The sequence below is a fragment of the Girardinichthys multiradiatus genome, chromosome 24, assembly GCF_021462225.1.
Source record: "Girardinichthys multiradiatus isolate DD_20200921_A chromosome 24, DD_fGirMul_XY1, whole genome shotgun sequence".
Classification (NCBI taxonomy): domain Eukaryota; kingdom Metazoa; phylum Chordata; class Actinopteri; order Cyprinodontiformes; family Goodeidae; genus Girardinichthys; species Girardinichthys multiradiatus.
In genome coordinates, this window is record NC_061816.1 from 21349449 (window position 1) to 21375120 (window position 25672).

Consider the following 25672-nt stretch of genomic DNA (forward strand, 5'->3'; position numbering starts at 1 on the left):
CGTGGCTTAGTTTGGATATGTCTTTATGCAGATGATACAATATTTGTACAAATATATTTTAAATAATATATCAGTCTTTTTTCACAATAACTGTAGTTTTTCTTTAGTGTTTTAAATAATTTATTTTGCTCTGGTTCAGACTGTGATCAGGCATAACATCATGACCACCTGCTCATAGCTAGGGACACACTACATGACCTTCAAAACCTTTGTAGATTTAGAGAATACTTGGAATTACCACTGAGATTGGTTTTTGGGGATTACACATTAAACAAATCTGCCTGCTGAGGCATCACAGATTTGATTAGATTTTACCAAGTAGGGCCACCTGAGGGCATGAAGTCCTCATGCAAATTGTCACCCTTGTGACAGTTTAACTGAAGAAACACCCAGATTCCAGTAATATTTAGACTCAGAGGGAGACATTTCCTCATTAAAGCAGCCTTAACAATATCAACCAATGTAACTCACATCAAAGTGTTATGCCCTATTGGTGTAGAACAAAAAAGCAGTTTTAATCTGCTAATTTAAAAATACTTATATATTACTTTTTCAAATAGCTTTTCTAATAACTCTTTAAAATGCTATCCACTGCTGACTATTTATCAGACTCAGAGCGTGTAGGTGGTTAACATGTCTATCATTAAAGCACAACACATTTACCCAGGTAAGATACATTACACAACTCCCATTATATATGTTCTGTAAAGAACATATGTTTACGTTAAAAGTAAACTCTGGCTAGTTAACTATCCCAGGGCAGAGATGAGGATTGAGCACAAGGAGAAGAATGCAAAAAGAAGGAGAGAAAATGTCACCAAAATAAATGATATCTGAGCACAGACACATACTTTTGAAAGAGAGCAGAACATGCTTGTGAGGAAGCAGGAATTTTTCTTGAGTGTGAGAGGAAAATTTTGAAGTTGAGCAGTACAACATATGAGACTGAAAATATGATGTTCAGGTCAGGCCAGTCTGCTGGCAAATCAAGTTCAGTAACACCATGGTCATTGAACCAGCTTTTGGTACCTTTAGCCGTGTTGGCATGTGCCAGCTGAAAAAGTGAAATCAGCATCTCCATAAGGCTTGTCAGCAGAAGAAAGCATGAAGTGCTCTACAATTTCCTGGTTCAGCAATTTCCTGGCTATGTCGACGGTGGATACTGTGAACCAACACCAGCAGATGACGTAGCACCACAAATGATGACTGACAGTAGAAACATCATACAAGACAAAGCAAAGTTGACTAAGGTGTCTCTCCACTCTTCCTCCTGACTCTGGTACGTCGGTTTGGGTTATTTGAGTACAATATATTGTTGCATAAAGGTTCTTTATTATCTAACTGAAGCCCTTTTTCCAGGTGTCTGTTGATTATACACCAGACAAACCTTCACTTAATATATATTTTGATAAGACAAATTAGGCCAGTGAGACAAAGCAACAAATGGATATTCTGAATATTCCTGACAGTACCATGTATTTACAGTAAAGGAAACAGGCATGCTTCGGAAGCTCCCTGCCACGAGCCTCTCCCTCGTCTTCTTCAAAGCCTAGCTGTGAGGAGTATTTTCCCCGGCAACTTCAAAGCCTCCCTCCCACAAACGGCACCGTAGACGACCAGCAACAAGTCAACATGACCGAGGGTTGCATGCTCTCATAAACCCTCTTTTACAGCACACACACACAATCTCCAAGGGAAAACACAAGCCTCACATCATCGTTTTCTTTGTGAAAAAAGCTGCTGTAACAGGCACTGCTGGTGCAGCTTCATTTTAGACGGATGGTTCTAAGAGATCTGATTCAAAACATTTCCTCATTCATTCAGTATTCATTCAAGGGGAGTATCTAAAAAAGTTGGTTTTCTTCCCAATCAAAAACATAGACAATTGGAAAAATGTTGTAAAGAGGCTTTATCATTGTCCTCTACGATGGGGTAAAGAGAGGTCAAACTTCTTGTTTGTGTCTCAAACTTGGTGAATAAAGCTTATTCTGATTCGTAAATGTTTCAAATTACAACAATAATTTTAAGAGCCAACAAAGCCAAAAAGAACTCTCTAAACCAACGTCGCCATGGTAACTCATGAATTATCTGGGATTAAACACACTTTTTGGTTCCTTTATTTGGTCTGATTCCTGCCAGAACTGCACAATCAGGAAATCACTAAAAGAGTACCTGCCTGATATCAAGAAGTAGGTTAAAAGATCCCAAAAAGCAACATGTAATCTCCTGATCTAAATAAGTTAAAGAACAGATGAGTAAAAACATCTTTGACATCCATCAATCTAGAAAGTGTTACAAAACCATTTATTAGGGTTTGGGACTACAGCGAACCACAGTGAGAGCTATTATCATCATTTGGGGAAGAAATGGAACAGTGGGGTACTGTCGCAGGAACTGCTTCAGTTAAGGTAACTCTTCCTGATCCATCAATAACAAAGAGACCTGGCAACAGTGGAATCCATTGCAGAGTTCCTAAGACAAAATGACTGCTGACTGCTAAGAACATATCAAGCGCACTTGGGCTATGCAGCAGGACAAAGATCCAAAGAACACAAGGAACTCTGCCTCTGAATGGCTTAGAAAAAAAACAAATTGTGTGTAAAGTGGCGTAGTCAAACTCCAGACTTAAATTTGTTTCAAATTCTACAGTGTGATCTTAAACAGGCTGTTCATGCTTAAAAACCTCTGATTTAGCTAAGTTCAAAGGGAATTCAAAAATTTCTTATTGCAAGTTATTTCAAACATTTACGTAGTGGCAGTTGTTGCTGCTAAGGGTGACACAACTAGTTATTATGTTTAGGGGGGAATTACTTTTTCACATAGGGTCAGGTTGGTTTGGAAAGCTTTTTCTCTTAATGAAGAAAGTCATCTGAAAACTGCATATTGTGTTTACTCAGATTGCCCTTGGCATCAAAATTAGTTTGATGATCTTTAACCGCGACCAAAAAGCCAAACGTCTGTCCGCACAGATGCTTTTAAATAGGCACAACAAACATAAAACAATTACTGGAACGGATTTATTCGCACTAAGTAGGAATTTAGGGGGCCTTTTGTCACACATTTCCGCCAGCCTTCAGCTCAGAGCAGTAAACATTCATATCTGTCAGCCCAAATAGGTCATTTTCAATCTAATCCTTCAACAATTTTATTAAAATTGATTTTGGTTTATGGATGTAACATCCCGCCAAATGTTCCTTTGATGGTTCACACTGTGAAATTCCTCATTGGCTCATCTCATTACATTCAAACCAATCTGCAATTAGACTTTCCTCTTCCAGAGCCCTTGAGTACGTTTTGACTTTATTCTCATGTATTAAAGCAGCCTAAATTGATTTTTATTTCCCCTGCTTGTCGCATGCTGAGACAAATTAAAGTGGTTTCATGAAACTATATGGTCTGGAATTCAGAGAAGGGCTATGTTTGGTCTATGGGCTTTAATTCCTGAGTCTTTTGGTCAGCTCTATCGTTGAATGGACTTCTTACCCATCAAAGAGGTTGCAGGACTTGACGCAGGTGCGACCCCGTTTGAAGAATCGGCAGGAGAGGCACTGGTCGGACCCCGGACCCCAACAGCCGTCATCTGAACACATGCGATCGCACACCATCCGCTGCTGAGCTGTGATGAGACATTAACACATATCCCTTTATCCACTTAGTGTCATGTTTTCCTGCCTAATAGTGTGTTGCTTTTGGTTTCACTAAAGGGACCATTGGTATTCTCAACACCTCTGCCATCGGAGAACACCCAAACCAGAAACCTTGGCCTCCTTTTCGTCTTCTGTCACACAGAACCAATCAATGCAGTTCATTGGACTCACTGTTCCCTCCATCTGGTGAGTGACATAAGAAATCTCCAGGTGCCGCATGGAGGGGTACCAGACCCTCTGTCAACAGTAGAGTGGTCAATGATAGACAGTGAGGCTGAGCGTAATTAAGAGTGCCTGTATTAGCTCTAATCGATCAAACCCTAACATGCAGGCACTGGAATCATTAACTGGTTAACGACCAGAACCGCAGCAAAGCAGCACTACAGTACTTTCTAAACATTCGACTTCGAAAGTTCGAATGTACTTACCTTAGTGTTTTTGATTATGTCGGCAATTCAACAAATTCCAAGAAATAATAATTTCAAATGCTTTTTCACCTAAATCTAACCCAGCTCAAGAAACCAGAAGTAAAATGATCCACATGATCCAAAATAAACCCATAATGGTACATTATGGTATTTATCCCTGCTTATCTAGAGTAAAAAATTGTCAAATAAACAACGAACCCTGAGGTGTCCTAAAACACACACAGGGAATGTTGGTAAGAAAATGAGCGACAGTGAGGCCTGAGAAATAGTTGAACACTGCTCAAAGCGTTAATGTCATGATGAAGATAAAAATTCCAAACATTCTTATGGAGATTTGCAGAACCTAAGATGTCTGCAAGTCTCCATAACAGTGTATGGCATTTTTAGCTTTTGCACAAATCTTTACCATGGGTTATATTTTTTGCATCTAAGTCATTTACTAACTTTACTTTCCTACTTTTTGTCCTATTCAGGGCTGTACAGATAGATAAGAGTTATTAAATGTTAATTTCAGTATTATATAAAAAACTCTACCACATGGTCTTTAATTGAGAAATTAGTTTTACTCAAAGCACGGATCTCCACTCTTTCTTCCTCAAACCCGTAGCATATATTGACACAGAAACTGCAAAACAAACAGTTTTCTCATGACCCCCTCTTATCCAAGCACTTTAATAACCTTTGAATTAACATTAATTGGCTGCAGAGTTTCTGAGAGGAAAGCTCATTATAGTAGGTGTTTATCAGAGAATGTTTTAACCAAATTTAAAGAACCAATTGGATTATAATTTTCTTCAGGTCGAATAAAGCAAGGAGCAGCTGCCTTCAACTTTACTTCCAAAGAAAATTGATTTCAATATTGACGGTGCAACCTTCTGGTGCGGGGAATCTCTAGAAAATGTTACCACTCTAAAAATGAAGGTATTTTTGTTCAAAAGAGGCTTGGTACATTGACTAACAGAAATGTTTAGAAAAATAGCATTCCATTACTTTAGATTAAATGTATTAAATGTTATTTCAGGGGATAGTAACTTCAAACTATTAATAATAACACCAGGAACTTGTCATTCAGTTGTCAGACCTTCCCTGTATCCAGGCTGACAAAACAACTACCTATAGACTCCCTTAATTGTCAGTACCTTCATAATTACAGTTGTTGTCATTCAAGGGAAAACTGATGGGGCACTTTCCTCTACAACTGTCACTGAAACATATGTTTAATAGGGCAGTTAAAATTTAACGATAACGATCAAGACATCACCTCGAGTCCTGATTAATGTATTGTTATTGGCTTTTAAGGATATTTTAATTAAACCTTCAAATAAGAAACTTACTCTTAATCTGGTTTAACCCGTTCCATCACACCTCCAAAGTGCCGTACATTTAAAAAAGGTCTTGAGAATTTTCGTTCACTCATATAAGCACAAATAGGTTGTTTATGCTACAGGAGACAAAGAGTTACACTTGGCCCTGTGTTCAGCTCAATACGTTTACATATTTTGTAACAATTTAATATCGTAATATTGTAATGTCTGTTGTAACTTTGCTATTGCTATCCAGATTGACACTCAACATTATGTGTTATACAAAAAGAGAAATTGCTCTAATGGTTCAAAAATATATCCTAAAGCTCCAGATTGTTAGATTGTTAATTTTTTCTTCCTTAGTCCATCCTACTTTTATAACGGATTACCGTTTGTCTTCATCACCTCCATGATGGATCAGAAGTGTAATTACCATTGTCAAACCTAATTTCAAAGTAAACCCAAGCATGACACAGTTGCCTTCTTTTTACAAGCAAAGTAGGCTTGTCCCCATTGTTTTTCCTGGCCATTGTTCTACAAAGAGCCATAGCTTTCCTTACTGAATTGTGACACTTAATCCACCTTGCCACCATTGGTGGAGATTTCCCATTATATATATGGCAGTTTTTTTTTTTTTTTTTTAAAGATCGTTTTTCGGCAGTAGAGGCCTTTATTTTTCGACAGCAGGTAGACAGGAAAGAGGGGCAGAGAAAAGGCAAAGGTTGCCAGGTCTGGGACTCGAACCCGGGACGGCCGCATGGAGAACTACAGGTCCTTCTCAAAAAATTAGCATATTGTGATAAAGTTCATTATTTTCTATAATGTAATGATGAAAATTTTATATTCATATATTTTAGATTCATTGCACACTAACTGAAATATTTCAGGTCTTTTATTGTCTAAATACGGATGATTGTGGCATACAGCTCATGAAAACCCAAAATTCCTATCTCACAAAATTAGCATAGTTCATCCGACCAATAAAAGAAAAGTGTTTTTAATACAAAAAACGTCAACCTTCAAATAATCATGTACAGTTATGCACTCAATACTTGGTCGGGAATCCTTTTGCAGAAATGACTGCTTCAATGCGGCGTGGCATGGAGGCAATCAGCCTGTGGCACTGCTGAGGTCTTATGGAGGCCCAGGATGCTTCGATAGCGGCCTTTAGCTCATCCAGAGTGTTGGGTCTTGAGTCTCTCAACGTTCTCTTCACAATATCCCACAGATTCTCTATGGGGTTCAGGTCAGGAGAGTTGGCAGGCCAATTGAGCACAGTGATACCATGGTCAGTAAACCATTTACCAGTGGTTTTGGCACTGTGAGCAGGTGCCAGGTCATGCTGAAAAATGAAATCTTCATTTCCATAAAGCTTTTCAGCAGATGGAAGCATGAAGTGGTCCAAAATCTCCTGATAGCTAGCTGCATTGACCCTGCCCTTGATAAAACACAGTGGACCAACACCAGCAGCTGACACGGCACCCCAGACCATCACTGACTGTGGGTACTTGACACTGGACTTCTGGCATTTTGGCATTTCCTTTTCCCCAGTCTTCCTCCAGACTCTGGCACCTTGATTTCCGAATGACATGCAGAATTTGCTTTCATCCGAAAAAAGTACTTTGGACCACTGAGCAACAGTCCAGTGCTGCTTCTCTGTAGCCCAGGTCTGGGGAATGCGGCACCTGTAGCCCATTTCCTGCACACGCCTGTGCACGGTGGCTCTGGATGTTTCTACTCCAGACTCAGTCCACTGCTTCCGCAGGTCCCCCAAGGTCTGGAATCGGCCCTTCTCCACAATCTTCCTCGGGGTCCGGTCACCTCTTCTCGTTGTGCAACGTTTTCTGACACACTTTTTCCTTCCCACAGACTTCCCACTGAGGTGCCTTGATACAGCACTCTGGGAACAGCCTATTCGTTCAGAAATTTCTTTCTGTGTCTTACCCTCTTGCTTGAGGGTGCCAATAGTGGCCTTCTGGACAGCAGTCAGGTCGGCAGTCTTACCCATGATTGGGGTTTTGAGTGATGAACCAGGCTGGGAGTTTTAAAGGCCTCAGGAATCTTTTGCAGGTGTTTAGAGTTAACTCGTTGATTCAGATGATTAGGTTCATAGCTCGTTTAGAGACCCTTTTAATGATATGCTAATTTTGTGAGATAGGAATTTTGGGTTTTCATGAGCTGAATGCCAAAATCATCCGTATTAAGACAATAAAAGACCTGAAATATTTCAGTTAGTGTGCAATGAATCTAAAATATATTAATGTTAAATTTTCATCATGACATTATGGAAAATAATGAACTTTATCACAATATGCTAATTTTTTGAGAAGGACCTGTATATGGTGGCGTGCTTAACCCTACACCACCAGTGTATTTTCTTGACCTGATCAGCACCATTAGCGGATGCAGGTAAACCTACATTTAAAAGTACTACATCTCAAACCAGGAAAGTCCTTTGATCTGCTTAGTTAATCCAGACCAAAAGCGGACCTTGTTTTATTTATTTGATGTGGTTCACTTTCACCTCACTTTTTGAGATGGTCTTGGTCCATTTGTTTGGACCGGAACAGAATTCTCTTGAGTGTATTCACACCTGAACAAAAGGTCCGGATCAAGGGGATCAAGGGGAAATGAACTCTGCTTGTTTTTATTGCAGTGAAAATGTTTAGCAAAGTCCAGTTTTTTAGCTACTGAAGGTGATGTTATCTATTTAGGAGTGTTTTCAAACATAAAATAGGATAACAGAATTCAAATATGCTGCAGTAAAGTTTCCCAATAAATTCCAATTAAATCACTTAACTGTTGTAGCTGAAAACTTACAGAGGCAGAGAACAACAACAGCTACTCACTGCATTCTTTTGGGTCTCGGTTGTTGCGGATGAGGACTTTTTGGCTCGAGGCCCTGAAAAGTGACGTCCAGTTGACGGTGTTATAGAAGCAAAGGCGGGTGTTGTTCAAGATGTAGACATTGCCGGCACTGATCTCATTGAGAGACTGGAAGTGGAGAGAGGAGATCCAGCGCTGCTTCAGGATCAGCAGAGAAATACCACTCCCGCTGCGATGAGGAGAGAAAATTCCAAAGAAACGCTTTAACAGAAGGAAGTTTAAATGTTTGAAGCACAGAAGAATATTTGGGTTATTGGATGAAGGACACAGAAAACAACCAAGTGGAAGAAGTAGCAATCAGAAGAAAAAGCATTGCATGTATGCAGTGCTGGCACTCAGAAAACAAGACTGGACCTCCTTTGCCAGGATTATCACTTGAACTTGTTACTTGCAAGAAGCTGCAGAATGTGGTATCAAATCAATCAAAGCTGAGCGAGGAGAGTGTTTCAAAGAGCTTTGGTGCAAAGTAAAAGCAGCCGTCAGCTCTGGGAGATGTCAGATGCATGCAGTGCCTTGTCAAAGTTATACGTTACCCATTTAGTCATAATACAAGCACAGAATTCAGTGTAGTAGGATTTATTTTAATCAACCAACACAAAGTGGCACACCATTAAATTAAGTCAAAGGGAAACATTTCTGAAATCTTTAAATGTTATTTTTACAAATATAATCTGACAAGTGTGTATGGACTTTTGGGCATATCTCTACCAACTTACATACCAATTCTTGGATACAGAACATCTGATGACACCAGTTTTCAAGTCTCAGAATATTCTGAATTAGATTTAGGAATGGAGCTTGACTGGACCATTCTAACGTGAACAAACTCACATCTAAACCATTCCCTTGGAGCTCTGGCTGAATGTTTAGAGTTGTTGTCCTGCTGGAAGTTGATCATCTGCCCCGGTCTCAAGTATTTTGCAGCCTCTAACAGGTTTTTTTGCAGGTTGACTATTTCTTTATTATAAATAAAAAAAAAAAAAACATTTTTTATATAGCTGGAAAACCTATATATTCTTCCTTTAAATGGTGCCACGATTGGAAGAAAAATGCATTTTCATGCCATATTCTTTCTGTTAATGCCAGATGGCTTAATTAAGAATTTAATATTGTTTGGTGTTGTTTATTGGTTCATATTCATTTTACAAATAGTAGCCTCTGTAGTGGTTGCACCTTCTCATAATGCTGGTCACCAGCTTGGAAGAATATTTCCAGATGTCCCTAAGAGGGGAAATATGGGATTGACACTGGTTGCAGAATCTCATTTTGATATTTCTCTGTATTAAGATTGTTTCCAGTAATGACGAGCCTTGATGAGTCTGGAAGTTTTTGATGGGTACAAACCACATACTCGCCTTTGCTGCATAACATAAAATGCATTTTGGTTACAAATGTGGCACCACTGAAGGGGAAAGGATCAAAATTCCAGTAGTATAGGACGAATTGCCAAGAAGCATTGTTACAACAAAGAACTCATCAACAACGCAAAACCGTAGTTACTTTTTGTGCTAAATTTACTTTTTTGCATAGAAATGAGAAGAGAGTAATGCTATTATGCATTAACCATTATTCTGTGTCCCCACTCACTTATCGAATGCAATTATGCATGCATATTGAATTTCCAAGTGCATGTTTTGAATCATACCTATAAAGAGATCTGCCTCCGATGGTTGCCAAGTTGGAGAAAACGGTCAGATCCGTCATGTTTTCAGGCCAAGACTGGATGTTCAGATAGCCTGAAGACACATCAGATGAAGGGATTTAACATGTGATACAACCTTGACTTTGACTTTAAACATTCCTCAGATGTTTACTGCAAACTTTAATATTGTTGTTTCTATATGAGGATGATGAAAGGGAGAAATGGAAAGGGGTTCACAAAGTTGCATCGTTTCTTTGCTGGAAAAAAGGTGAGAAGGGAGCCTGCACTAATTAAAAGAATGGATTTAGTACTTCATGCAATTTGTTTGGTTGCACTTGCCTTTAATGACAGATTATATCAAATCGGCATCTATGGAAATGACATTAACGGGGAGAGAGCAGGAAATAGCGGTGGATGGAGTGGCCATTGCTCTTTTTTATTGCTGGTGTTTTCATAATGAAAATGCTGTTTCACTCCATTAGCCATTTGGCTCAACTGCAAGTCCCGGTTTAATATGATGAAAAGGAGTTTGTATACAAGGTTTTGCTCATCCCTTTAGGGCTCTAATAGCTAATGCAGAAACACACACACACACACACCCCACACACATTCGGTAAACACAAAACAAATGGGGGAAATGTTTTCTTCAGTTAGGTTACACCAATATGGATATTTCACCTGTGATCTCTCTGACTGTGCGGAAAACATTAAGACGCTCCGGGTCCAAAGGTCCAATCCCATGATACATGTCCCTGATGAAAAACAAAGCAGTGACTTTAGAGGAACATAACTCAAGATGATAGCTTGGTTTAAGAAAAACAAAAGGTGTAAACAACATTACTGTAGCGTGAGATTCATAATCTACATCATTTGGCTTTGGAGTCCATGGCTAAACATCTTTACCTTGGTCTCATCAGTCCCAAATGCCTTGTTTCAGGAAACTACTGGGTCATTCAGATTTAAATGTCCAAATGACACAGGTGTCGAGGTGCACTTATACATAGCAGACCTATAAAACAATCCACGGCAACCCTGGTAAAAATGTGTAAAGAAAATCCATTCATCCATTCTCTGCAGCTTTTACAAGATCAGATTATGGAGGTGACAGGTCCAGAATGGAAAGTTCTTGGTCTACACTGTGGCCTTTTTCTAGAGAAAATTACTGGATATGAATGGAAAACATCCACAAGAAGGCAAACAACTTTCAAAACATTCTGTGCTACAAACTAAGTACACCCAAGTACATCTCAATAGACAATTGTTGCCAATCCTTTCTAGAAAGTTATTTTAGTTCATTTAGCATTCCGGATCTTCATTTCTGCACAAATCTTTTAAAGTTCCTTGATTTCTGTTAGGTTGAAGTCTGGACTTTGACTAGCCCATTGCATTTTTTTTCTTTCTAAGACTTTTTGCCATAGATTGTCTACCATGTTGTCCTGTTGATGACCTAGTTTGGGCACGTTTCAGCTGTCAAATAGATGGTCTCACATTTGAGTCAAGAATACTTTGCTATACAGAGAACTTTGTGGGTGACTAGATACACAGGTCCCGAGCTCTTAGCTTTGTGACAATTCCTCTGAGCACAGCACAGTCTGACTTTTGGTTGAATTTACTGGGGCTTCCACTTCTGGGAGGATTCACAGTTGCCTTAAATGTTCTCCACTTGTGAATAATCTTTCTCATTGTAAAATGTTTGACTGCCTCTTGTTTGGTAATGGTTTTCCAGTTTGATAAACAAAAGAAATTGCATCTTTAAGGTTTTTGCTGTTGTCTTCCCCTCATGGTATTGCTTACCCGCATTTAAACAGGCGGTTGCATTTGCTGATGATCAGTTAACTGCATTTAATTTTATTTGTCAAGTAAACTTACAGCAATTTAATATCAACTTCTGCTCAGCTCTAACCCGATGTGGCCTAAATTTAATTCAAAGGAAGAAGTTAACATCAAGAAAAACAAGCAAATTATTTTCGAGTAGGAACTAGGCAACGGAAGAAATAAAAGATGCAATTTTATGGCTTACCCTTTAATGCCGGTGATGAGAAAGATGAGGTTGCCGTTGATTTTGGTGCAGTTCACAAACTTATCTATATTGCTGGCATCCACGGTTTGAGCCGTCTGCAAGCTGCCCGTTCCAATGCCATCACACACTGACAAAGCAAACACACAGTCACACATCAATCCAGATAACATCCACGTTTGCATGAAGAAGAGTGGTGCATGTCCAAGGTGTCCTTGTGCAGCGTCAGAGAAACGATTAGAAGCCCCCCGCCCCCTGCAATGTTTTTCATTCTCTTTCATCAAAATAAAGTCCTTTGGTCCACAGGCAAGGCCGTGGCCCTTTTCGATGCTTTTGAATTCTTTTGATGAAAGCCTGGGCCAATCTACATCCATTCCCTCTCCATAATGAATTCATTACATCTGCATTAATTACACTTGCAGCCCAGTGTGAGCCAAGTGTTTCTGACACAGGAGAAAAGGGAGGGATGATGAATAAGGCTGGCGTTAAGTGGTGTAACCACTTTTTGATAGTGATTTATACCGGCCAATTCCATATCTGAAATGTTAATTTGTTATCATTTCCCACAGTTCCTTGGGCTATCCCTCATTAACCCGGCCTGTGACGTGACGATGTAATCAGGAGATCAGCCAATCGGCGGATGCTACGGCCGACATGCGGAGCCTGAAGGGAAACATTATTGCCTTCCTCTCTGAAGAAAAAGAGCAGATAAGTTACCTTTGTGAGAACAATATGATGAAGAGGATAATCTTCTGTATTTAGCTCATGCCATTTAATTCCACATCAGGCATTTCAGGCTTTTAGCTAACTCTCCTGTAGCAGAACGACTTGTGATCACTGAGCAGGTAGCCATTTCTCATTAGGAGACAATTTTCTGTTAATTAACATGCCAACTGATGTTGGGAACAAATATGTGACCTTCATTTATGCTGCATTTATCCTCCAGAGAGCAATATTCACTGGTCTGAACAGCTCTAAAAAGAAAAAGTTAAATGATGTTGACATTAATATTTTAGGATCATTTGAGACATTGTAGAAAGCAAAACTTTGACCACATAAGTGGATTTAGCCAATATTGCTACCAAGCATAGATGACATCCACATGATTCACCCTTTGGGCAGATGTCAGTGCACGGCATGCACATTTTGATGCGATTCTCCTCCACCTCCATCTTGTTGCTGGGACACGCTCTGACACAGGAGCTGTGGTCCACCACAAAGTTATCTGCCAGAAACAAAGCAATGGAAATAAAATCTATAGGCCTCACAAGCTGCAACATAAAAATAATTACAAGGTAAACAATTCCTGAAAGGAACTCTGATGATACTTAGAGCTGGGGGATTATAATTAGAAAGAACATTTTGTTTTTTGCTTGGCAACTGGACAGGACATCAACTTCTAGAGCATTCTCATTTGATGATCAGTGGATTCTGAATATGCAATCTGTCGATGTCGCTGACTTTTAATTCATGCTCAGCTAATTGCTTCTGCACTCCAGACCTTCTATAACTGTGAACAAAACAGCAAAGATTTGCTTTCTGAGAAACATAAGTCGAAGCAGATGGTGTAGCGACTCAGCTAATTGAGATACACAATTTGTTTAGGCTGGAGCCACTTATCTTGCTAGGAAATAATTGTCTGGAGACTAATTTCAGCATAGATTAGAGAATACATGCTTCTTCAGTAAAACTTAATTAACACCTTTATGAGTATCGGTAGCAAATGGTTGGTCTTCCTTAGACTTACGGGGACATTTTTTGACACAGAAGGCTCCATAGGTGTACTTGGCTTTAGGGTTGGGCTCCAGCTGGAAGGAGGTGGGATTGTACACAAATGGCTGAGGGCACTGGGTGACGCACGCCCCGCTGTTGTTGAAATTTGTGCAAGCCTGCAAAATGAACATTAATAAAGTCAGCAAAAATGGCTAGTCAGTATATATAAGCTTGGCTTTTAAAGATTTATTTGAACAATTCCTTTTCCAGGAAGGAAGGGTTACATTCAGCTTCAATGCTTTTTAAAAACGAGAATAAATCTTCTTTAACTACACACTTTTTGTAACCCATCAACAAGCTTATGGGATAATTCTGGAATAATACTGGACCACACTTCTTGGGACAATTGGTGCAGTTTATTCTAACTGGTGATGCATAAATTTTACTTTTTTGAAGTTGCGACTTTGGGGAAGCCATTCAAGAAGATGAATATTATTTTACTTTTTCCATTCCCAAAACTAGTTCTCATGTGCTTTAGTGATCATTGTCCTGACATGGGACCCATTTCTATTCACATATTCTATAATCTATTTCTTTATCTCCAGAAAGTTAACTGTGATTGTTGATAAAAGCAATGAAACATGACTCACTATACTGACAGCTGTAACAAAACATGGTATACACAAAACTTTGTTTTATAGGTTGATGGAGAAACAATATGTAAAAACAAACATTTTCTTTAAATAAATGGCAACATCAACTTCAGTTCTCACCCTACATAACAAATATTTATAAGTCTTGAGCCTCTTAAATAACAGATCAAGACATTAAAGTCTCTATTGCTCCTTTTTTATTACGTTTACATTTTTTACAAGTACTTTTGCGATAGCTTAGCCTAAAATATGGTAGTTCTGGTTGCCTTTACTGTGTGGGGGCAGATTCGCTCTACAAGAGGGGGGATAAAGGCAAGAGGACATGTTGGGACAATCAAATAAAAATGTAGGAAATCATAAAAAATCAGGGATGGGCTAAAATGCAGAAGATTTCCTGTTCGTGCGCCATCCTGTCTATTGCTGCCCTGGTTAACTGCCCATATGCACTACATACTATATGTATATCCATGTATAGAGTGTCAAGCAGGGCATCATATGTAACATTATGCACCCTCTACATGTCTGTCTGTCTATCTATCTATCTATCTATCTATCTATCTATCTATCTATCTATCTATCTATCTATCTATCTATCTATCTATCTATCTATCTATCTATCTATCTATCTATCTATCTATCTATCTATCTATCTATCTATCTATCTATCTATCTATCTATCTATCTATCTATCTATCTATCTATCTATCTATCTATCTATCTATCTATCTATCTATCTATCTATCTATCTATCTATCTATCTATCTATCTATCTATCTATCTATCTATCTATCTATCTATCTATCTATCTATCTATCTATCTATCTATCTATCTATCTATCTATCTATCTATCTATCTATCTATCTATCTCTAGCTACTGTTTCTTTCATATCGTGCCTCGAAACATTTGTTGTGAATTGGTGCTGAACTGAATTCAAACTGAACTAAATTAGTGCATGTAACATTTGAGCAATATTATATTTTGGGTATGTTGATCATGTTTTGTTTATTAGAGGTAATATCAAAAATAAATTCAAGGTTGTGCACTCATTTCCTTCATCTCCTCCTTGAAGGTGTGGAGGTAATGGTGAGGGGAGGGATGAAATTTCAGGAATAAGTCACTGTGAGTGAAGAAGTATTACAGCAGCAGATCATTTTTATGCTGGGATTCCAACATGCGAATCATGCGGCTGCTCCATGTGTCTCCTGATGCCGAACGAGAGAAAGATTAAAGCCATTGATCCACGGCCATGATGTAAACGGTGTAATGTTCTCCCATAAAGCCCCCTTTAAGCATCTTGACGTCCATAGCCGTGGGTAATTGAATTGCACGAGCCTTTGGTGAATTACAACAGCAATATCATCTCTGTCGACACGCTAGTTTGCAAAACAAGAAAAGGTTGCCGTGATAAAAGGATCATAATTGGGACACCAAATCCCACATTTGATCACTGCAAACTTTTACAAGCCTGTAAAATTGTAAATAGTTTGTCAGCAGGTGCAGAGTCTTGCAAAAGTATTTGTCCCCATTTAACTTTTTCCCATTTTGTCATATTACAACCACAAACATTTAGCTGTGAACCTATCGTTGTAAACTTGTATTTCTATAGTACTTTTCAAGACATCTTTACAAATTGTTGTATAGAAGAAAACTAAAAACATCAACATTAGTACATCAAAATAGGTATTTCAAAGCAATTGTAAAAAGATGAGTTTTTAGCTGCTTTTTATGAAGCTCAACAAAGTCCACCGACCTCAATCTAAAGGGGAAAGGGTTTCCAGAGTTCTGGGGCTACTGCTGAAAAGGTTTTGTCCACTTAGTTTTCAGCCTCCTGCGTGGGACAACTGGCAGGCCTTGGTCACATGACCTTAGGGACCTTGCAAGGGACATACAGATGTGAAAGTTCTGAAATGTATGCCAGTGCTTGACTATTCAAAGCCATGTGAGTAAAAATCAAGCACTTGAAGTGGACTTCACTTCTGTGATTTGTTCTAAAGTCTGGCAACGTTCAGTACTATCTGAAGATGATCCAGTAACGCTTTGTTAAGGCAGGTCAATTAGGAGTTACAATAATCCAGTCTCGAATCAGCTGAAAGTCTTGGATGGAGAGCCTTTGTCAACATACATTTTCGAGACTTGCCACAAAATCTCAACTGGATGTGAGCTGGACTTTGACTGGACCATTCTAACAGAATATCTTCCAGGATTCATCAACTCTTATCAGGTTCCCTGTCCCTGGTAAAGAAAAGCATCCCCACAGCATGATGCTCCTACCACCAAAACAGCTTTTGGAAAACTTAAAATGGACTTTCTTTCAACACTGTCTGTTTTTAAAGCCTCTCTTCTCCATAAAGGTCAGATTTTACCATTAGCCTCTTGGCTACTTCCTAAAGTAATGCTCCCCTTACCCAGATTCAATCAGTTTAGCTGGACTTCCATGTCTATACAGGGTTGCAATTGTGCCAAATTGCTTTAAACTTCTTCACAACTTTTTTCCTGACCTGTCTGCTGAATTTGGTAACTTCTGAAGGGAATTCTGAGAGGATTTGTTGCAGTAGACATCATTCAGTTAATCCCATATAAAATACATTGAAGTTTGTGGTTAAATCTAACAAAATGAGAAAAATTTCATAGAGGTTTATACTATTGCAGGGCAATAAAAGTAAAGGGGATCATTTCAAAAGTTAAAGGAGAAAAACTAAATTCAAGGTATAACAAAGTGCAGACTCACAAAGCAGTCAGTGTCCTTGGGGCCGGAGCAGCCGCCGGCACATTCTCGATGGCAGCAGTCGCTGACGTAAGGCCCGAAGCATCGACCGTCACACTGCTCTGCACACACTGTTTTTGTCACTGCCCAAGAAGTGAGAAGACCGAATTTTAAAAGGTCTGACACACACAAATACACACACATTCCTAAAAGAGACAATACCACCACCCTCAACCTTCATCTCCAATCATAGGCGCTCGTGACTGTTATGTGACACGAATAAAATTAAAGGCTTCTGCTTCCTAAAGGTCAAGACAAGTGGATTTGTGAGCACATACTTACAGACTTAGATGGACTTAAAAAAATGGGAAAAAACATGAGGCACCCTCTCTTCTGCTCAACACCTGCCATAGAGTCCTTGAGCGAGACTCATCCTCCAGCTTCAGTTCACTGGCAAGCAGCTGAAAAATTGTACTTGGCAGGTACGAATGTTGACAATGAAGGGTAAGTAGCAGGTTCTCCCCAGAAAGAAGTAAAAGACTTCTGCTTACCAAAAACCGTGTTTATCTGGTGCCATAACAGTTCTGAGACTCAATATTTTTTCAATTTCTTTTCTGCTTTCTATTGCAAAATTAATGTTGTTAAATCCTATGTTCCAAAGTAATTAGAAACCATAAATACAGTCCTAAAACATTACCAAAACTAGAAATATCCTATCCAGGAGTGACGCTGAAAAACTAGTCCATGCATTTGTTACTTCAAGGCTGGACTATTGTAATTCTTTACTATCAGGATGTCCACAAAATGCAGTTAAAAGCCTTCAGCTGATTCAAAATGCTGCAGCAAGAGTTCTGATGAAAATTAAAAGGAAAGATCATATTTTTCCTACTTTAGCTTCCCTTCATTGGTTCCCTGTTAAGTCCAGAATATAATTTAAAATTCTCCTCCTCACATATAAAGCCCTTAATGATCTAGCTCCATCATACATCAGAGATCTGATTGTTCCATATGTTCCTAACTGCAGGTTTACTGGTGGTTCCTAGAGTCTCTAGAAGTAGAATGGGAGGCAGATCCTTTAGTTATCAGGCTCCTCTCCTGTGGAACCAGCTCCCAGCTTTAGTCCGTGAGGCAGACACCCTGTTTATTTTTAAGGCTAGGCTCAAAACTTTCCTTTTTGATAAAGCTTATAGTTAGAGTGGCTTAGGTTATCCTGAGCTATCTTCCTTATTTTTACCTCCATCTTCTTCCCTCCCTGTTGGATGGAGTATGGAGGAGTCAGGTTTAGCCTAAACCAGCTCAGTTATGGTTGAGGTGCAAACACACCCTCCATTTCTGCTACCTGTATGACCCCTTCCCTTTTCCAATGGTTATAATCAGTCTGACAGAGAGAGGTACCCCAATCCTTGTGGTTTTTAGTATAACAATGGCCATCAGTGGGCTCTAGATGGACAAACTGTCTACTTTTAAGGCTAGGCTTAAAACGTTCCTTTTTGATAAAACTTATAGTTAGACTGGCTTAGGTTATCCTGAGCTGTCTCTGTAGTTATGCTGCTATAGGCTTAGGCTGCTGGAGGACATAATGACAACTTTCACCCTCTTCGCTACATTCTCACACTCACACTACTCTCTAATTCTGCATTATTTGCTGTTATTTCAGTTTTTAACTTTATGTTCTCTCTCTTTTCTCTTCCTAGAAGCTACACCTGGCCTGACTCTATGTCTATCTGTGACACCTTTCTGGAGAGGGGCATCGTCCAAGCTTCTACTGGCAACAACTTAATGCTCACCCTCTACCAATGACCCACATGGCCCTGTCTTTCAGTGTTTAACCCTTTCTCTCTTCTAGACATGGCAATTGACTGAGCTTAACTGTAACTAACTCTATGTGCTCTCTTTCAGACTCTAACCTTGAAAACTGGCTCAGAGTTTATCTGTTCATTCTTTCTAGATGAAATGACTAAAGGAGCTACATCCAATAACATTTACTTTTCCTTCCCATAGAAAGTACTCCTGGATCAGTGCTTCTGTGTTCTTTTTGTGTCTCTGCTCTGTTCTCTCAAACCCCAGTCGGTCGTTGCAGATGGCCGCTCACACTGAGCCTGGTTCCGCTGGAGGTTTAAAGGGAGCTTTTCCTCTCCGCTGTCGCTACATGCATGCTCAGTATGAAGGATTGCTGCAAGGTCAACGCCAGTGAATGTCCACTGTCTCTACATGCTCATCCGGGAGGAGTGAATGCTGCAAGTCACTGACTGGATGCAATCTGCTGGGTTTCCTTAGACAGAAAAACTTTTTATCCAATTTGAATAAATAACTGAATCTGGTTAGGATTAATTGGAATGTATGTACCTAACTGTTGTGAAGTGCCTTGAGACGACATGTGTTGTGAATTGGCGTTATATAAATAAACTGAATTGAAACTGAATTGAATTAAAAAAATGAGAACACTTAAAAAAACATTACAAAAAGTTCTAACCTGATTTTATTTATCTCTGAAAAGAAAGTGATTCAATTAACAGCAAAAAATAACCAGTTTTACCCATTAAGTACAAAAAATATCAGCATAAAATGTGTTTTATGGCAGAGGAAAAAGGTATGAAATCTTACAACCTAATAGCCAGAGTTACCCCCTTTAGCTCACTTTTAGCTCTGAGATGTTCTGCATGTACAGTCTGTTTTAAGTCCCCCCACTTCATTTCAATGAGATCAAGACCTTGGCTTTGACTAGGCCCAAGAATTTCAACATCTTCATTTCAATTGTTGGTGGAATTACATGAATGTTTAGTGTCGTGCTCATGTTTCAGTGTCCATCTGAGCTTCAGCTCTCTTTTTTTTCTTACAAATCATTTCATATTTTCTTTAAGCACCCTCTGATACATGGTAAAAACATGGTGTAATCTACGATGGTGAGCTGATCAGATCCTACTACAGCAAAGCATCCCGAACCATTAAACCTCCAGCTCTATGCAACCCAGCTGGAATGCTGTATTTGGTCAATGTCAAACATGTTCTCTGTTCTAGTGTCCAAATCATTCCATTTTAGAGTAATCTATCCAAGGAACATTTTTTTTCAAACGTCTGGGTCTCTCTCTGTCTGACAAAGTTAAGACTGATTTTCTCCTCACACACCTCCCATGACAGTCAAACAAGTTCAGTCTCTTTCTGATTTTACAGGCATGAAACAGGTGGGAACTGCAGGTTTAAGGCATTAAAAACTGCTGGGCTCTCTCTCGGCTGAGCTGTGAGCATAATGATGCAGAAATGAAACAACAGCAAGCCTCTGTGGTTTATTAGTCTGTGAAAAACATGACAGGATCTGTCTAAAAAGGAACATTACATAATTATACAAACAGCTAACACTTGTCTAGTTTCACTTCTGAATCTGTTTTCCTTAATGTTCTGCCTATTTATTGTTCCAAAACATGCTAGTTTATTAAATGATCAGCCTTTAATAATGCAATGATAACAGCAACGGATTACTTTAAAACAGCTGTTTGTTCTTTTCTGAGTATATCATTGATTGTAGTTTTTAAAACCACTCTAAGTCGTTGAAAACACTTTTAAACATGTTTACAGAAGTGCAAACTCAAACAAGCTTTTTCTTTCTTGTATGAAGATAAAACAAATTTAGAGCAAGTGGTGCATTTCTCATACTTTGCCTAAAGAAAAATAGTATTCTAAATGGAAACATGCTCAGAACAAAATTCTAAATTATTAATCAGTTTGAGTGTTTTTTTGTTTTTTTTTTGTTGGCCGGTTTGCTTTTCTTCTTTTCACTGGCTTCCTTTAGAATTTGAATGTGTTCATCTTAAATGTACAGCACTGAATTTGAAAGGTCCATCTTATCTTAAAGAACTTGTTACTTAAGGCTGCTTTTGAACATTCCTCTCCAAGGCCATAATTTACATATGGGGCCTATATGTGTATGCATTGGTTTAAAAAAGTGAGACAAATAAGAAATGGTCCAATGGTGACATAACTGCCCCATACTGATTGCTTCTTGTGGGTTTTGAAGCAGGTTAGCTCTAAGAACAAAATGGAACCCATCTGGGCCCTAGATTTGTTGCACAATTACAACTGATTTTATTAAGAACAACTTAGGACCCAGCTGAGCCCTATATATTGCCTTGAGCTGGTTGTGCCAGTCTATTTAGTCAACTCGGTTTTCTCCACTACAAGAACAAGAACCTCATCTGAGCCCTGGCCCACTGGTCCCAGCCCACATGTACAAATAAGGTCTGTCTGGGTAACAAATAAGCTGAAATATTTATTTCAGATACCACTTGCATGTTTTTTTAAAAGATTTTTTTTTGCGGCACTAGTGGCCTCTATTTTGACAGTATTTTTATTTTTGTCTCAAAGTAGGCAGACAGGAAATGGGGGCAGAGAAAGGGGGAAGACATGCAGTAAATGTCGCTGGAGCCAGGACTGAAGCCTCTATATATGGGTTGCATGCTTAATCCCTACACCACCAGTGCCCCGCCCCAGATACCACTTACATGTTGAGCCAGGTAAGCTCTGGATAAAAAGTGGGATCCATATGAGTACTAGATGTTTTGTTGAATTTGACCTCATTTTCTTAATACTCATTTCAGACCCAGCTAAGGCCTTCATTTGGCATACATTGAGTTTTGCTGTTATAGGTTGTATTTAGCAACGCAAAAGGGCCCTGTCCTAAATGTCTTTCTAGTTTTGATTCACATGGATCCCTAACCCTAAGTTTTGAGCAGATTGAATTGATTTCCTTAAAATCTGTTTGAAACCCAGCTAAGGCTTACAGAGGTTAAACAAAGGGTCTACAATGGAACCCTGATGGGTCCTACAGCTGAACTTCATTGTGAACCCAGCCCCACTTAATTTCTATTCAGCCTGAAAATGATCTATATAGGATTCACATACACATACTAGCTGCTACAGAGTAATTACATATGGGGGCCTTATAGGTATGAAATGATGATGGAAAATGGGCCCCAGTATGGAATTCGGTGAGTCACATTTGAAGCAGTTCATCTCTGGACAAAAAGGAGCCATATAGTTCTTAAATATGTTGCACAATTTCAAATGATCCTCCTAGTGCCCTTTTGAGAGCCTACATAGGGTAGGTAGCCTCAGATAGGGGTCTCCTTGGGGGTCTGTGGCTCAGTGTGTAGAGTAGTCCTTTCCTGTTAAGAGGTGCCCAGGGGCACCCTTAACCCGAAGTTGCCTTCTCGTACTTGATACGTGTATTTGAGTATGAATATGTGTCTATTTTTGAGCTTGAATAGGTGAATGCAGTTATAATGTTAAATGATTTGAGTGGTTAGCCTGATTCAAAAAGTACGATTCAGTCCAGTCCATTTACCTAATTGGGCCTTGTACTGATCCAGTCCAAGCTGTTTCCAAATTTGGCCCACATATACATTGTTGGTTGGAACTGTTTTGTTTGTTGACCATTTAATTTAGCAATAAAATACAAGAAGGCATTTTGAGTAATTTAGCAAGTCATTTACATTTTTTTCAAACAAAGGTTAGCTATATGCACTCAGAGACCGGTTTGCCACTACATAATTGGTGATGTTATCAAGACTGTGTATAAGCTCATATTTTCATGACTCTTACTTACATAAACAGCATACATTCACTTTTTGGTTGAATATATAGGAAATATCACAAATAATATACTTAATAGAAAATAGTATTTTAGCAGGAACAAGGTGATTCTCAAATAGAAAATACACTGTGCTGAAAAGACACCATGTGTCTGCTATTAACAGTTTAGACCTAACTTTTCTATTATCATCCTCCACTTGTCCCTCTTCCTCATTTTCAAACTACACAAAGAAAATGTCATGGTCCCAGAGGCCCATCCAGAAAGTCCATTCATAATTTTATCTTGGGGTGGGCAGTGAGGCCTTTAGTTGGAGCCACTGTATGGTGAGGAACAAGCGCTCGGCAGAGAATGTGCAAAAAGGCAGCTAAGGTCCAACTTAAAACTTTTGAAAGACTTTCGCAAAGCCTAGAGAACTATTTGTATATATCATAAATATCATAAATGTGTATCAAGCATTGTCTGGCTGATTTGAAGCAATTGAAAAAAGCAACTTAAAAGTTAAAGCAGAAAAATATTTGGTCAATAGTAATAATACCTATGTCCATACTCACATGTTTGACACTGGCTTTCCTGAGGGCCCCAGCAGCGTCCATTACAGGAGCGATGGCATCGTCTACCTGTAAAACAAACCAAAATAACAAATAGGAGTTGTGCATCAGAAAAAACTCACATTAAAACCCTGAAGCAACAACATATCCAGGCAAGCTACTCCCCTCACATGCTGAAAGCCAAAGCTAGTGACAGTGGCACATTTGTCGAAACTCCTCAGCTGACGAGAAAATAGGCTGGTTGTGGTCGGCGAAGAACACAAGCTTAGAAAACGGGCCCTCTACTCCCTTTCTGTCACATGGAAAGTAGGACCTGACAGAGCGCTCACAGTCCTCATCTGCCTGTGGCCCATCATAAAGACTTAATTGACTATGGGTTAATTACAGAGTGAGTGGAACAATGCCGCTGTTTGTCACCCGGCCCCTTCAGCCACTCCCACCATGGGGTCCTTAATGTTAAATACTGGCTACATCTTGGCAACGGGCTCCGATTTGGCAACCTCGACTCCCACACACTCTCTTGTCATTTTTTGTTGGCCCACCTCCTCCATGCTTTGGTGCTTTTATCCCTATTCTCCTCCATCAGCACCATCTAATCAACAAAATAACAATGTTTCACACATTTTGAATCTAAAGGTCGCTCCCAAAATGTTTTTTTTTTTTTTATCTTCCAGTACCCTGCTTCACAAAAGGTCTGGTTACAAGCTGAAGGTATTGCTACACAAATGTATTTCTGCTGAAAATGTTTTGGTAGAAATATGTTGCAACAAAACTGAAGAGAGGAAACTTGCATTGACAGTGTTATGAATTTAATTAATTTCATTATCACAGCTGACTTGGGATTTGGAATTGCTCAGATTGCGAATTTGTCTCAGGGTATCCTACTGGATTGAATATTGGGCTTATGCCTACCAAGCAATTCACTAATTCAGGTTTTTATGATCCTGGCTAATTCAATTAGAAAACATCTCTACTTTTGTCTTTTCAGTCCAAATGGGATTATGCCAGAGGTCTTATGGTTTGTACAGATGCAATTTTACAAACCTAATTCACACTGCTATATTCTCTATAAATCTTTTTAGAGCGTTTGTCTTCAACCCTTACAAACAAGCCATACTAATTTAACCTTTTTCTAAAAGTCCAGCCGTGTACTTTACTATTTAATATGCTAACTGAAACCTGCAGAATCTGAGATAGAGCTCTTGGGTTTTTGCAGTTTCTTTGAGCATTGTCTGGTTTGACCTTGGGGTGAATTTGCTAGGACTTTCCATCCTAGGAAGATTGGCGGCTGTCTTAAATGTTGGAATTAAAATTGGTTATAGTTTTTTAACCTCTTCCTGATAGACGGGCAACAACATTTGCTTCTCGAAAGTCCACTTTGGCGTTGTTTTTACACCGATTTCAGAACAGGAAACTGCCAGAACTCCAGCTTCTATAGAGGTGATCACAGTGGTGAGGATAATTTATTTAACTACAACCGAGTACCTGGTTGCTACTTTCACTCCTAATTACTATGGAAGCAGCAAAGGAGTACATATTTTTCTGAGTGAACTTGTTTGCCAATGGAGACTCTTGTGAAACCTCCCAATTTATCTTTTCAATTCACCCTTCGGCTTATCTACACACAGAGAACTTTGCAAGTCTGTCTTCAACCGCCAAGTCGTCAGACACTAAATGTCCACTGACCAAAGGGATGTGGGCCACTCCAAACCAGCTGTCATCTTTATTGAGATTTACAAAGAGCACAGCAGACAGCAGCTCCATGGGCCTTGCTGCAGAGCCACACTGGTACAACTACAATGGAAAGGTTCACATGTTGATCTAACACTAAGTGATGTCGCGTCCAAATCCCCACCAGGCAAACAGAATCAAATAGAAGCAATAGGCCATGAATGTCCATGCGTGTCTCTGTGAATATCAGGGGAAATATCCTGAAAAAAAAAATTCTAATTGACTTCAAAGCTTTTGGACTTTGCTCACATCCGTTGTTGCTGTTGTTGGACGGAACCACCAGCAGTTCCGCCTGGGGGTTCTTGATTATATCGCGCCAGTGGATGGTGTCAGCGTGGCACAGGAACTTGTTCTGGTCAACATATACACCCCCACTCAGTATCTCTGCACGGGGAGAGAAAAGGCAAAAAAAGACAAAGAAAATGAGCTGAGAGCTGTGGATTTATGGTATACGTACAATATGTCAGGAAATCAATACTTCAAGGGTAACTCTCATGGTCCTTTTGTCTCAACGTCCAGCGTTGCAAACAGCGTTCCCTTGAAGTGCGTCTGAGCATGAAGGTAAATGCTATTGGCAAATCTGCACAGTAATTCAATGCCACATCCACGGGCACTGATGGTTTGAATAAAGAGACTACTCAACTAAAGGCAGGTGAATGGATTTTGCATGCAAACTTAACAACAAAGCTTTTAAGCAGATTGTATCATGTAATTTCAAGTAGATTTATTTAGCTGCAGATTTCCTAAGTCTGAATGGCCAACAATCGGCTGAAATGGTAAACTGGAGACAACAATGGTATATCTATATAC

The 25672-nt window shown here is 39.3% G+C and overlaps 1 protein-coding gene across 1 annotated transcript in view; it reads right to left on the reverse strand.

Annotated features, from left to right (window-relative positions):
- The window catches only part of LOC124861969 (receptor tyrosine-protein kinase erbB-4-like), a 393671-nt gene that overhangs the window by 82532 nt on the left and 285467 nt on the right, over positions 1 to 25672 (reverse strand). The window contains exons 4-13 of the mRNA XM_047355966.1: positions 25112 to 25246; positions 23135 to 23200; positions 17021 to 17139; positions 13672 to 13813; positions 13036 to 13149; positions 11928 to 12054; positions 10586 to 10659; positions 9911 to 10001; positions 8229 to 8434; positions 3484 to 3616 (exon numbers count right to left, since the gene is read on the reverse strand). Of these exons, the coding sequence (XP_047211922.1) occupies positions 3484 to 3616; positions 8229 to 8434; positions 9911 to 10001; positions 10586 to 10659; positions 11928 to 12054; positions 13036 to 13149; positions 13672 to 13813; positions 17021 to 17139; positions 23135 to 23200; positions 25112 to 25246 (1207 nt within the window). The remainder of the gene's footprint in view (positions 1 to 3483; positions 3617 to 8228; positions 8435 to 9910; positions 10002 to 10585; positions 10660 to 11927; positions 12055 to 13035; positions 13150 to 13671; positions 13814 to 17020; positions 17140 to 23134; positions 23201 to 25111; positions 25247 to 25672) is intronic.